At 35.7% G+C, this 15,906-nt stretch overlaps 1 protein-coding gene across 1 annotated transcript in view; it reads right to left on the reverse strand.

Moving 5' to 3' along the window:
* TOLLIP (toll interacting protein) overlaps positions 1-13,819 on the reverse strand; it is a gene marked incomplete at its 5' end in the record, with an annotated part of 16,018 nt that extends 2,199 nt beyond the window's left edge. Inside the window, 4 exons of the mRNA XM_010018754.1 lie at positions 7,907-7,997; positions 9,341-9,493; positions 10,428-10,610; positions 13,670-13,819. Coding sequence (XP_010017056.1) covers positions 7,907-7,997; positions 9,341-9,493; positions 10,428-10,610; positions 13,670-13,819 — 577 coding nt within the window. The remainder of the gene's footprint in view (positions 1-7,906; positions 7,998-9,340; positions 9,494-10,427; positions 10,611-13,669) is intronic.
* Between the last annotated feature and the right edge of the window lie 2,087 nt (positions 13,820-15,906).

A 15,906-nucleotide genomic window follows, 5' to 3' on the forward strand; every position in this document is an offset into this window, starting at 1 on the left:
CATGTCACCTCCTCCTAAAGTTTACCTAGTTTAGTTTTTGGTTTTTGTTTTAAATCAAATCTCCATAGGTTTTAATCAGTTTATACAATAGGAAAAACGGTTACTTTGGAACGGTATAAAACAAGAAATAAAATGGAAAGAAATCAGTTTGCTATCCTCAGTTCTCTGAAAGCAACACTATTTAAGCATATCACATTTGGTAAAAAAATCCTAACTACAACACTGGGAATGTTATCTTACCTGCATTTTTTTACTAATCGTTTAGAGTGTTAAATTACAATCTGAGGCTCCTTCTCCATAAAAAACAACCAACCAACAACCCACCCCACCTCACAATAAAAAACAGCAATCATATTGCTTCCTAAGAAGGACAAACCCAAACACTTTCTTCTTCCCCCATTATGGTCTCACATGCCAGCTCTTTGGCTCTTTTGTACTCCCTTACATACTTTTATCTTTATAGTCACTTAATTACCTAAACAATACCAGGTTCCCTGCCTCTTTAAAACAAATAGTTCTCAACTCCTTACACGAGTGCCTTTTTTTTGTATTTTTTTTTATCTGGCATATTTAGTTAGAGCAGCTAAACACTTTTTTAACATAGCTTTTAAATTACCTGATCAACTTTCTTTCTGTGACCTTCATTACTTCTCCTTAAAGGGTTAACTATTTGTGTCATCACTATTATACTTCTTCAAAATAAGGTACTTTTTGAACCACGTTTCATATATTACTCAAGAGTACAACAAAAACTCCTTCTCTTCTACTGAATTCTGATTAACTGCTCAAAAAGCATAACACCATAAAGCAGATCTACAACTGACAATTTTCAAGTGTGCCTCTTTACAGCCTCTTAGCATAATGACTAAAGTACTTGTGATCAAAAATACTGCAACTATACTATACTACTTAATATTTCCTTCCCAAGAAAAAGCAAAGAGCAATTTCAATACTTACTTTGTCTCTCTGAGATTTTTTTTCTAACCTGTAATTATTTCATCACTCTAACTTGTACAAATATTTTAGCATCTCCATGATTAGCTTTTCTGTCAGCTTTAAAAATGCTATCTTAAAATTCACATTCAAGGTTGGATCTGCTAAACCCATCATAACTTACATCAACTCTGGCTGACAAGGTACGCTAACTGAATATAGTACGCACTGCAACTGTGGTTTTACTTAACGTTCTCTTTGCTATTTCTTTCCTCAACTTGCACTTCTGTCCTATCTTAAGGGATGCATTACTGAATAGTAAAGCACTCCATACTAATAAATGTTTTCTAATTTTGATTTTAAAATTCTGCTTGTAATCATCTTATTAGAAGCAGAAAAGGAACCTAGATGCTTTAAGTCTAATATACATGCTGTATCTATTCAAAAACGTTCATGCTAGCAACTAAAGAAACGTCTCACCATAAATTCACTACCTACACAATGGAACCATGGCTCTGCCCAGGCCATCACACCGCTATCAACAATTATCTATCGCCTCTTCTGCAACAACCTAGGCTTCAGCTCTAGAAATTCTTATGCCACTTGGATGATGGTCACTGGAATTCTGTCTGGCACATTGCATTTAAGCATATGGCAAATCAGACCACGTATGCACCCTGGGGGCAAACCACTATGCAGTCCTCACCAACACTGCAAATACACTTTACTCAACAATCACATCCAGCAGCATTTCAGTCTGCCTCAACTCATTCCTCACACTTCCTATGATCTAGGTATTTACCAGAGGTAAAAAAGATGTATGGGCTTAAAAAAACAAAAAAACCAAAACAAAATGAAACAAAACAAAAAACATTGCAAAGCATTTGGAAGAACAGAGCAATAGAAGTTATGTTTCACTTTTAACACAAGCTTCCTAATATTCTTTAGTAAATCATCAGCATCCTAAGATTAACCAACTACCAGCCTGAGTAGGAACTGTCCATACAGGAAGTCAGTGTAAAATATTAATCCAAATGAAACATGAGGCTTGCTTCTTGAGGACCACAGCATCCTACAGCTTACCAATAATCTGTCAAGTTAGTGTTGGGGGGGAAAAAAGGATAAAAATATAAGCAAACAAAACACTCAAAAAAACCAAAATACAAAAAAAACCAGCACACAGATTTTTTTTTTTTTTACTGCTTTCATCAAAACAAGGTAATTATGAAGCCAGGCATCTGCACTGCATCATTTTTCACTAATGACTTTAAAAATCCATTTTCTCAGCTCTTACAGGTCTAGAATTAAATTTATGCTGCCTACAACTATACTGTATACAAATGAAAGTTAGTATCAGTGATTTTAAATGAATAACCTCCATGATGTAAAGGCTTACTTTCCACAAAACATTCAAACTTTACAAATACCAATTTTAAGAGTACCTTGGTGTTTTGCTTTGTTCCACACTCAGGCTAAAAAGCATCCATAATTTCTGATTTACAAAACAATAAGCAAGACAAGCATAAAGAACTGTGCACTAGAAGTAGCATATATACATACATACGCAGTCATTCAAGAGTTACACTTAACTTCAAAATTATCGATGTTCAGGAAAAAGCTGCTTTACATATTAAGCACCTCATTTCCCTAACAGGTTAAACTAAACTAAACCACGTAAGAACCCATTATCAGTGGAATTGCACACTCCTGTGCTGCTCTTGGATATTAGGCAAGTGTTATATATCAGAAGAATGAAGCACTGTTGTCCAATTCAGTGAAATGGCAGTGGCAAACATGCTAGCATAAGCAGTGTCATTCCAGTACATGAAACAAGTATGTACAATAGCAAGCCAATTGTTACAAGCAGCAATGGAAGCATCAAAGCAGAATTAACAGGGTAAACTTTTTCTAACTGCACACAAGGCATTACACACATTTTATTTTATTGTCCAGTCAAGTGCCCTATGTTTAATTTCTTAACTCACTAATCTGTCCCATTAACAGACCCTTTCAGGTTAAACTCAGGAATGCTGTCAGTACAAATTCTTCCATTTAAATGAAGAAACGAGCATCCCATTTTTTAAAATACACAAATAAGTCTCCATGATATTTGCTTCAGAAAAAAGGTCAGTGCTAAAATACGCATGTCACCATCTCAAGTTTTAAAGTGTTGCTTCTTTGCAAACTACTAGAAAAGTGACACACATGCACCCACAGAATAATTCTACAATTCCACTGCTTTGAATAAACTAAATATGTTGTGACAACCACACCAGTTTTATTTATAGCACCTTTCTGAAATTTAGAGCATCAAGAAATTATGTTTTATCTCACAAGGAGTAATTCTAGAATTTTCTGAACATGCTTTTGAAGTGTTGAAGGATTGAAGACCAATGCTTTTATCAAAGTTAAGGATGTCACAGTATCTTTGCACAATTCAAAGTCAAAGAGGCCATAGTAGGGTAAGTTTAAGTAGAAGGAAAAAATTATTTCCTATAACATAATTTGCCTTTAAAATACTAGTCAGATGCTTAACTTGACATGGATCTGAAACAGATGGGCATGATTATGTTTTTATAGTTTTATGAAATATTAAAAAGGCTTATTTAAAGATTAGCAGAAGGCCGGCTGTCTTCTCAATGTTACTGCACAACTGAGTTCTTTGCTTTCAAGTTTATAAAAATTCATGACATTACCTCCTTCTCTCCAAACTTCGCAGTAGCAGATCAACTGCAAGATTTGTTTCTCTTCTAGGAAACCAGTACTATCACCTAGAGTAGCTCACTGACACACGCCACCTTCAGAAGAATATTAACATCACACTTTATATATCAGCACCATTATCACCAATTACATTAATCATTAAGACCTTGATGCTGAGCAGATGCCTTTAAAGACACTCCAACAGGTTAGAGGGTATTTAACCATTTCCAGGAGATGCATTAAATTGTCCTATTGTGACATCCAAGTGGCAATACCTTGTGATGCAGTCTGCTGTAACAACTAAAGCTGTTTGGATGAGTTCATGCAAAGATTCTCGAGTTAATGATGATGGGAGTGAGAAAAGAGCTTGGAAACTTACCCAGAGCAAAGTATTCAAGCCCTAAAGACAGGTGAAAATGGAGGGGTAAGGGAAAAGGAATAAGACAGGGGAAAGAAATATTAATCTATTTTTAAAAGGGAAATGAATCATTTAGTGTCCAAAGGTGAATGTTGGATAAACTGAGGCAATTGGATAAAACCTGAACTACCTAATGTCAAAAACTCAAATGCTGCTAGGATTCAGTCTCCCAACTGATTCGCCTCAGGCTCTGAACAAGTTTCCTAAATGGATTGTTTTACAGAAATATCCATCAGAGGAAGTGTTTTCAAAACAAGTAACACACCAGGTGTTTGCAGCAAGGATTTTATAGCCCACAAAGGACAATATGTATCTATGGTTTTCTGAACAAATAGCAATAACATCACAACCTAACCTACAAAACTCAATACAGACACCTAAAGGAGTAATGTACAGATAAACACAATTTTGCCTCAATGAAAAAACGATATTCTGGACTCTGAAACACAAAGATTTTCAACCTACTTTTTACACAGGTGTTTATAAGTACAAATACACTTCCTGTGTAGGCCATGAATACTTAGCTGTAAGAAATGTAGCTTGCTTATTGAACCAACTTTTTAGTTTACTCTCTGATACATTATCAGTAAGATCAGCTTGGACTGTAAGCAACTAGTATACCACAATATCCTACAGCCTAAATCGAGTAATTTTTAGAAAGAGAAACAGGAAGAGATGGTAGATAAACTCAATTTCTAGAAAAGCAAGAGGACTGGTAAGTTCAAATTTTCACAAACCAAATCCACGGCAGCCAGTTTGTAGCAATTAATGCTGCTGTCAGAAGTTTTTATTAAAAAAAAAAAAAATAAATTTGAAATTAAGTAACATGGTGCAAGAATACAGTTATATCTGTTCTCATCACAGGTCTGTAACATTTACCATCAAACGTGGGAAAAAGAGCATTACTTGTGCTGGCATTTCAAGCTTCATCTGCTTACCACTGTGTTTGCTACTGCTATTTATCTTGATCATATGCAGCTGAGGTGTGAGATGATTTAGTTGGTTTGACCTTAATGAGAAGGGTAGTTACGTATACTAAGTTTTGAACAGAAACCTTCTCTTGCAGAAAAAACATCTTGGCCTTCGTGACACATATTTGACACATGACATAACTGACTTAGCACCATCTCTCTTTAAAGCACAATTAATTTGGACAGTTAACAAATAACTGTTCAACTGTCCGCACCAGCATTTTAGTCCACCACAGATAAGACTTAGAATCGAACAATCTTGCCCAAAAACAGAATCCCCTCCATTTCACATGTAATATACTATCTGGTGCTGCTCTTCCACCCCTCTGAAAGAAACAAATAGAACTTGCTTATTTGATGACACTCATTTAACTGGACAGGTAAAAAACATGAACCGAGCTCAGGTTCAGGCTCCTGCAGAGCCTACTGATGTCCTACCATTGCCCTTCTTGAAGCAGTCTCAAGAAGAGAGGAAACTGTACAGGGCTCCAAAGAAAGCGTACCAACAGAATTTCCCCAGAAGATATGATCAATTCAGTTGGGGAGGGAAGGCCTGTAGTTTGCACGCACCTTTCTGAAAGCCTTTCCAGAATTCAGGAGTATCATCTAGTTCAGTATATAGAAAACATCCTATATACTGACAATACTCCATGTCTTCCAAGATGCATACTGACTACTTTTTTAATTTCAAATTAAGCTATACCATTAAATGTATGAAATAGTAGAAGTATTCTGAAGTCACTTTCAAAGTCCAAACCTAACCATCCATCTAATTATTAGGAGTCACTGATTAGTGAACAGGCAAAACCTTTAAAACTCAAAAGTGCTTTTGAGAAATTTCGATGGTGCCCACAGAAATTCTAGAACAGTAAGTACAAAGAACAGTAATATATTAAAAAAAAAATAAATTAGGTCAAACATGGCTTGTAGTAAGTTTGGCATTTATAAAGTCTAGAAGATATGTTCAAGCATTCCCAGAACAACAAAAGAGAAGTTCAAATCCAGGGGTGGGACTCTGCAAAGCTTTAAAAACACAAGTCATAGAATCAGGAAGAATTTTTCATATAGAAGATTATCATAGCAGTAATTAAAACAAGCATGCTGAATCTTTGTGGAGGGCAATGCTCCAAAATACAGATCAATAAAATTGTTACATAAAGGCAAATTTTTACATGCTAAAATGCGACACATTACTATCACTTGCTAAATATTAGTTATTTCTTCACTTGTCCAAATAGATTTAATAAGTATTACTGTAAATATTCCCAAGAGAAATACAAAATTTACGGAACACCAAGATCTGAACATCAAGATACACCACTGATACTTTAAAGGCCTAGTATCAGCTTTATCTGTTCACTTCTATGCCTAGTTTCAATTAGGCCTGAAACTAGTCTCTTAATTTCTACTGTTTGTACTCTGCCCGTCACAGTAATTCTGCAATACAAATATTTTCATTTTGATCTGTTCAAGAAATTCTATAGCATCTTCTATTACATTGCTATAAGTACCACCCCAGCTGTTCTCCTTTTAATCATACACAAGATAATATGTTTGAAGTTCAGCATATAGGGATGCAATGAACCTACAAGAAAAAAAAGATATGGCATCTAATTCAAACAGAATAGCTACACAGAAGTCTGTCTTACCACAACAGAATCACACTTCAGGATGCACACACTGAAACTAGTTCCTTAGCAACGCAAGTAAGACTTAAATCCTGATATTAAGCTATAGAGACAAAAGCACTTTAAATGAAGCAAACTGCATGTTCTCATTAGGGAATAAAGCACATAACGAAATTTTCCATGTTTTGCCCATCTGAAGATAGAACAGGAGGTACGATTCGTTAAGTTACATATCAAATCTTCTGTTGAGGGGGTATGTTTTTACAGAGAATGAAATTTTAAATTAATTTGTCTTTAAAAATATATATATATAATCTGTGCCAGCCCTTAGCACTGCGATTATGTCCCACTCACTCATATACTTGTATACAAACAAATTCAAAATATGTAAATTTACATCTTATTTTCCCTAAAAAAGATACACATTACTGAATACATCTCCATACAACAAACCACAGGTTTTAAAAGCTACAAGTGAAACACACAACCCCCCCAACTTTCTTATTAGTTATCTAAGTAGGGCAAATTTAAGCTTGTTCACATACTTTAAACTTTTCATCCTTGGTAGAAAAATTACAAAACTTAACATCTTTCTATACAAGTCCAAAACTGACTTGGCACAGATCAAGAGAACTGACAACACTTGCTTTAGCTCTTCTTTATGTATTTAGATAACCATCTCACAGTTCCGTAACATTTTTCATTCACTGCGCTATACACATCACATGCTCTATAGCAAGCTTCCAACAAAGCATCTTCAAAGACCACAGAAGACTCAATCCTTTTACGGGCTATTTAAGCTGCAGCTCTGACTTAAATCATTTAAATCATTTAAAGCATAAGTCATTTGGTGCACTTTCTGAAGCCTGAAGTTTCACACATGGATTGCTACCATTTAAATAAGCACACATTGTATCAGAGTACAGCCTGCTAGATGTTCAGTGACCTGACCTAAGTCTAAAACAAATACTCAAAGAGAAGCCTTAAAGCTACTTGTTCCAACTTGATAGTCATTTTAACCCATTTAATCAAGCTCTCACAGCTCCCTTAAACAGGATGAAAGACTGAAAGCAGACCTGTGCTTAATTTGCTCATTCTTCTCCTCCCAAAAATGTATCATGGGAAAAGTTGTTACAGATAAAATTATTTATAGTTTCTTTACATTCTGAAAAAGCAGGAGAAATTTGGTAGTTATTTCTGCAAAATCCTTCATCTGGAAGTTTTAAGAGTCTTAGAGGAAAGAGAGAACATACCTGCTATAGGCACATATCCAACTCCTTGCTGATATACAGTGGGCATCAGGACTACTGGCTGGGGCTGCATCATCATGGCAGCTGGCAAAGACTTGACACAAAAAGCACAGATTACAATTACCCAAGAAATAGAAAAAATCCTAAACCAGCAATTAAAACAGTAATTGCAAGCAAGTTGTCATATTGCAAATCCATGTTCAATATTACAATATGAGTATACTAAGTGCTAATCTATATTAAGCAAAATCTCTGCCAAATTAACTGAACCACCACCCTTTTAAATGGCAGTTAATTTGCCTGTAAATCAATACAAACACATCATGTCAAACTAGCCTTCTGAAACAGTTTGATTAATTTTGTCATGGAAGTGAATTATTTTAAAATACGGGTTTAATCAACTTTCATGCCTTATTCTTATGACATGAATATACAACATATTCATCATTAATTAAATCTTAGAGCAAAACCAAGTTTAATTATAAGCAGTATGCTTCTCCTAGAAACAAACTTTAGTTCAAATCAATTACTTTTCAGGTAAGTTAATACTTTAAACAAAATACCAATTTAACTCCATACCCTTTTATTACCACAAATCCTGTTCAGTTTGACCCTGGAAAATATTAAATGGTCAGATTCTGTGTACAGTACATTCATGGGCAGACAGTTTTAGAGGTTAATTCCAAACTCATTTTTCCTAGGAGTGATGGAACAACTGTTCAGATATGGGGCAGAATGGGTATTCCGAACAGCAGGGAACATCTGTTCCCAGTTGTTGACTCAACAGCAACTTGGAACTTTCGATGATGTACAAGTGTAATAGGAAGTATTCAGGGCTGCACATATTACAGTAGTTGCTGCTACTTAAGACAAAGGTGACAGATGAGAGAATACTCCATGAGCTGCTAAATGGACCAGTGTAAGTCAGCAGTTAATGACCAGGAGCACCAAATGAACAAGAATGGAAATAAAAAACAAAGCCACTGGAAAGAGAATTCAAAATAGCCAAGAAAGACCCAAGACAGAAGAGTTTCCATTATTTATGCTTTTAAATTTATATCAATTTCTAGATTTAGGGGAAAAAGAAATTAAGTTATTGTCAGACTCCACAAAGCTGTTTTAAAATATTATTATTAAATTAGAAATTACAATGGACCATTTGACTGGAAATTTCTTTTTTATACTTCTATTAACACAGGAGCAAGCTGAATTTTTGTAATCACAAAACCAGATAAATACACACCCACTTACCACCTACCAAAAAATATTTAGTGCCTTCAATTAATATTTTTGACTGCTATTCCCATTATTCTAAATACTAATACACATAAACACCCAGTAAGGTTCAATGAAAGTACTTCTACTTCAGTCTAAAATATCTCCCTTCCACTAGCCAAAAAGCTCTCCCTCTCTCTTCTCACTCCAAACTTGGCTTACCGTGTACGACATAACCAGATTAATCATTCCTTCCTTGTCATCACCTTGCCTTCCACTCAAGCTATACCATTCATCCTCCACATTTCCTTGTTTCAGAGACTCAGGAATTGTAATGTGTGTCCAAGCTATGCGATCATCCATTGAAAAGGCCCGCTGGTATATAATTAAAAAAAAAATATTAAGTTAATACTCCTGAAATAAATATAGAAAAATATTAAAATTTTTTGACTAACACTTCCTTCAGCTTTATGCTATTTCATTTTGCCAGTTTAAAGATACTCCTTTTGAAACTACTGATGTATCAGTAAATATTTTAGCTATCTCCTTTCCAAAGACCAATGATGTTTAAAGTGGGATTATAGACTGATTGCAGATATTAAATACGAAACTGAAAATCTGAAGCAGAACACTTCTAGAAATACAAGAGACTAACTGCAGCACAGTTTGCATGAATCTAGTGACATTGTATCAGAGGTCATTAAATGAATGTAAACAGCTTCTGTTTCCATTACTACAATAAGGCTGTGAACTCCAGTAATTCAGGAGTAGATATAAGTACTGATCTGCCACCTCTGTTGCAGCAATGAATCAGACACTTCAACCAATTAAGTAAGCCCACAAAATAGCACCCAAAACCCTCCCTCGTGTAATGAGCACACTGCTGCTGCACTGTCAAGTTTTACTACACACAGTAAGACAGGCAGGAAAAAAAGGGGCAAACAGACAGATTTCAGCCTCAGTTGTGGCCTCTTAGTTTCTGCTTATAAATCCTAGTGATTACAGCCTATACTTGACAGTTTTATTCTCAGCATTTCTGAGCTTGAGAAAACTTCCAAACTCCTCCTAAGTCAGAATAACACTGAAAAATTTCTGACTAAACCAGCACTGCATAAACAGGCTGTTTTTAATAGGGACAGCACAAAATATAAGGCTGCAGGGTATTTTGATAGTGAAGAGGAGCTTAAACACCAATCAAGACATTCTGCTGCTTTTCTTTTGCAGGGAACCCTGCTAGTTCCCCATATCAGCTACCAAAGTAACAGCTCTGACATTCTTGGGAAAGAGGGAAATATATAGCAATTCTGACCTCATCAAATATCTCTAGATAAAAAGAGTCCACACCCGGGGGAACAGTGCACTGAATAACTTTGTTCCAGCGGGGGTTCTTGGCTCCATTATGTGCTGTTGGAGTTTCATACACAGCATACCCCAGCCGTATTCGACAATATGGATCCATGCGGGTCATTCCATAGTTTTTTGCCAATTTTGCCTGGAAAGAAAAGAAAGCCTTTATTTACATTAACTTTAGAAGTTAATCACCATTAATTCACAAAGAGAATCTAGTATTGAACAAAGGACAAGAGATAGGCATTTCTGAGGAAGACAGGAAGGTGGGGGGAACCACCGAAGAAAACCAGCATTCAGATTAAAACATAAGCCAATTGACACGATTAAATGTCTGGTAGACATTGAAAAAGGAACCTCATTTTTATTGTGTGCTGCAGAAAATACAGATCTTCACCATAGCTAAAATAAGTTACTTCATACCAAACCAAAAGATACACGATTACAAGGAAATAGTAACAAGTTCAATTTTTGCCTAAGTATCTGCTCTCCAATATACAATCATAAACTTAATGTTATCCATAGCCTGTCCTTTTTCACTGAAGTATTTTTAAAGGATGAAATACAAAAAACTGTAGCTTCAAAAATATCACACAATACAAAAGCACAAACTGCAAAAGCAGTTCAACTGAGGTAAAATCTAGTAGACAATACTTTTCAAAATTATTTAAAAACTTACTTAATCCAGTGTATACTTTGCTATTACTTAATTCAGTGGGCAACTTAAGTTCTACTTTACTATAAAAAAAAGATGCTATATAGAATCAGAATACATCAAATATACTTTTGGTGTAACATCTAAGGAATAAAACAAAACAAGTTGATGACAGTCCTGAAGACAACACTCAGTACTGTTACACAGCTATGCCAAAGTAGAAATTGGACTTTTTAGACATGCTGTTTCTCTGACCTGTACTAAAGCAGCCTATAGCTCTCATTATATAAGGTAAGTGATAAAATATAGCGCTTAGGATGCCTCCCACTTATAGGACATTTAAAGAACTGGAAAAGTTGAGACTTGCATAAAATTTAGAAGCAATGGCAGCAGCTCTGGCCTGAAAATCCCTTTTCTCCTTCAATGTACATACTGGTTCAGTAGTTCATACATCAGAGCTGATGCAAAAGGTCTCCAACTGTTTCTTGTAAATGTGCGCTTAACAATTAAAGTAGAAAAGTTGGCACCCAAATTATGTACTCTCTAGACTGATGTCCTGAAATTAAGCAGTTTATAGTAAAATTTTACCTAAAGAAAGGACACTATCAACTGTGCTTAGACAAACTTACCACAGTTTCTACATATCTGCAAGGAAAAAAAACCCAGGAAGTTACCTCTCCAAAAACATTTTCTGATCTAAGGCATGCTGCTTCTATACTTTATCAACACATATTTAAACACAAAATATTTCAACCAGCTTTTCATGTTCCACAGGTTAACTATGCCATGGTGAAGTCTCCTATGCAGAATGCTACATGCCCCAATATGCAGCCAAGACTACCACAGCATTCTTGCATAAACTCCCAGACAGGTACAGAAGACTATCTCTTGGGACACCACAGGGCTGTACTGCCATTCACAGTGGGATCAGGTTTGGATTAAAACTCCAGAGGTCCCCTCTAACCTCAATTATGCCGTGATTCTATAATAAGTGCTTATTTACAGACATGGCATCACAAACAGTCATTAGCTTTTATTCTTCAAAGAAGATTTTTTGTCTGTACAAACACCTTAAAATAAACAAGGATCAAACCCCATAAAGACCGGTACCAACTCCATCAGTTCACCCATCCAAACAGTAATCTGGATGTTTCTGTACATAGCCACTCAAAATGAGATGCAAAACTCCTTCCTGAATATTGTACTGTCTGCCCCCTTGACTGCTCCAGGAACTTCTACCAACTATACTGTCTGGATCAACAAACTATGACAAAAAGCATTTTAAGCTGTCCAAGCAAACAGCCAAAGATGAATCACCTATGGAGTAGCATACAAGTTGCTAGAAACTGCTAGAAAGTTGAGAGACATGGTATGTTGTTTGATAAATTGTTTGTTTCCTTATAGGCTTGAGGTTTAACCTGAATCATCTTTTCCTAGCTCCAGGAAAAAGAATTATACTAAAGCTTCTTCCACTATGCTCCAAAAGTGATAACATATTTCTGCTGCTTCCAGTCTTACGCTTCTCTGAACACAGATTGGGAAACTCAGAGTTAGAAAAAGGGCTGCAACTGAACGCAATTGATGAGTTCAAGTATCTAGACTTCAGAAGTAATAAACCTTGAAAAAGCATTACTCCCAGTTTTCAAAAGAAGGATGCAACCTGTGAAGGAGCAAACTGACCAGCTGAAAGACATAAAAAGGAAGGATCAGTGCCTCTTTTCCTGAGAGACCTTATATAGGTTTACTCCCCAATAAGGGCCTCATCATGGAAGCTGTAAACGCACTATTGCAGACTTGGTGCTGAATTTGAGCTAAGCATTTCTTTGGTATGTTTATAGAGAGAAACTTAAAAACAGCACCTGTAAATAAATGAAGTATGTTAAGTTAATATGAAGGACACCTGGTGTGCTAGCATAGATAAACAGAAATGTGTTGAGACAGACTAGTTTTAAAACTTGAAATCTATTGCCAAGAAGTAAACGAAAGGGTAACGATGGAAAAGAGGAAATAGAAATAAATAGCCAGGACTACACACTTGTGATTAATAAGAAAGCTTGCAGAAAGCAGTAGGAAAAACAGCAAATGCATTAGAGAAAACAGGGATGGAACAAAGCAGTCACTTAAGACACAATACATAAGGCAACTGCAGTTCCCTACAATATTTAAAAAAAAAAAATAAAAACTTGAAGTTGCTAATGTCTTCCAAAATTAAGTGTTTTTACAGGAAGCCTTAACAGAAATTTTCAGAGAAACCTATTCACTGGGGGGAAAAAAAACCAAACCAAAAAACCAAAACAAACAAAACACAGGAGTTTATTTGATTATGTGCTATAATAGCAAGGTTTACAGGAAATTGCTGCACAATGCAACTAAGAAACATGAAACTGAACAAAATGCGCATGAACAGAAGCATAACCTAAATCAAAAAAATTACTCATTCCCTATACACAAGTAATTTAGTAACTCAAATTCCAACAAAATCTTTGTGGCCACTGATCGAAAAAGACTGTATTCATTACTTAATCGTACAAAGATGGTACAATTTATACCTGTACTACAGTAATGCTGAGTCTGCCTACTGTACCCATTGGTCCTCCATATTGTAGCTGCTGAGCTGCCTGGGCATCCAGCTGGATTTGCTGTTGCTGCTGCGTTGGGGTAATGCGAAGAAAATCTTGAGGAAGCTCACCAACATATACCTTAAAAAAGAAAAAGAGACAAACCTTCAAATCTAAGTCTTTCACTATCATGATGAAAAAGAGATAAGAATATAAATCAAAGAAAAGCTAGCAAAAACATTCAGCAGAATTTAGTTTAGCATGTGCAAAGAACTAATTAAATGACAAAGCTGCTATCTCCTGTAGAGAATATTCTCATACTCACTTTCAAAAACACTAGTTTCCAACATAAGCCTCTGAAAAAAAGTAGCACATACCAAGGCTGCTCTGCAACTAAACGTTTAAGCAGCCAATACAAAAGTCAGAGCTACAAAGTTTTATATCCCATTCATATCTGATGGCACCCTGCTCTTTCACTTATCCATCACTCATGTTACATCCAATCATTCCTGTGATAAGACCAAGTACACTGCTTTCATTTGAAATGGTCACTTTCACAGTCTCCTTTAAGACAAATCAAAAAGACAGTGCTTCCTACAGACCAAATCCTTCAACATAACTAAGAATCCTTCAACATCACAAAGCTTTTCAAATGTTAAACACAGATAGCCTGCACCTAACCTTGGGGACAAACTGGGGACAAAATTCAACCATACTCCAAACAGTAATGGATGAATTCAAAATCTGGTCTACCACAAGAACGAACCATAATGAAAAATTCAAAGTAGAAATATACTAGAGGAATTCTGCCCTATGTGCCAATACGCATTAGTAGTCACTATGTATTTTTCTCCTATCTTTACAGGAAGGGAATGTTTTTACCTACTACTTATTAACTACCGTTAATTCAACAACCATTCAGGTTTTAAATGCTCAATGAATTTTATCAATAACACATCTAGAGAGATCATCACATTAAAATAACAAGCATACTATAATAGTAAGTTTTAAATGCAACAGAGTGGCATAGAAAATTTATAATTAAGCTGTACTCCTTTCTGTTGTCTATAGAGTTGGTTACCTATTTAATACAAAATGGCCACCTCATCAAGAGAAAAAACAGAGCAATTTCTTATTTTGCAATCCCAGACAAGGTTACTCAATTCTGTATCTGGCAGATGCATGCCTACAGAACATAATTTAAGAAGTTAACAGGCCTCTAGGGCATAGCTTTTGAAGATCAGACAGCACTTGCATGTCAAGATTGCATCTTGGAGACAGAAAGAACAGCTCTTTCCAAAATCACATTTTGTATGACTATTTCTATTTGAGAGCCTTGGGATCCTGGCAACAGTAGGTGTTACATGCCAGAAAGGAAGTTTATGAAAAAGGCTAAGGAGGAAGTACCAAATGCCTGCTGCTAGGCTATTGGGAGGGAGAAGAGGGAATCAGCTTTGCTTACAAGCATCTTAAAATCTTGCAATTAGGATCCTAAACAGCTTACATTTAAAAAAAAAGGGTGAAGAGAAATGGGGGCAGAGAGGGAAAAGACTAAGCTAAAAGACAGTGCTAATATAAAAAGAAAGCTTATTTAAGTTAGGCTGGAAAATTAGACAGGGTCTTGTAACAGCCTTCTCATTAGAATACGTTATAAAAAATGAAACATAATCCATTTATATTTGAAATGACACCAGAATTAACAAGGCAATGGCATTTACAACACAGCAGATCCCCTCCAACTCTTGAACTCCAGGAATTTTCAAATCTGGTATTATTAGTATCTCTAGGGACAGGTATCATAAAGATTTTCCACAGTCAGAAGCAGTGGCCACACCCTGAAATTACACTCCTATATGCACAAGCTCCCGCTGTCAACTTAGAAAAGACATTCGTCTCCACCATCTTAACATGGACATTCAAATGCTTAACTCATTCACAAAAGAAGCTTAATACCGTTCACTTTTTAAATTTTAAGTCATACAAGTGCTGCTCCAAAATAAAATATGTAAGGTAGTCTCTACTAAGGTCCAAAAGAGACAAATTAAATCTGTAAGGAAGACCAAAGTTTACTTACAGCATCTAAACTGATTTTAGGTCATTCAGTTATCTCACACAAAGCCACATTCTCATCATGGAATTGCAAAGCAGACATACACAGGAACTGAAAGCAACTAGTATAACCAAATTCTCAAAAGATCCAAGTGGTAAACCTCTCAAAAAGGAAGAGC

This window comes from Nestor notabilis, unplaced genomic scaffold (assembly GCF_000696875.1).
Source record: "Nestor notabilis isolate BGI_N333 unplaced genomic scaffold, ASM69687v1 scaffold10150, whole genome shotgun sequence".
Classification (NCBI taxonomy): Eukaryota; Metazoa; Chordata; class Aves; order Psittaciformes; family Psittacidae; genus Nestor; species Nestor notabilis.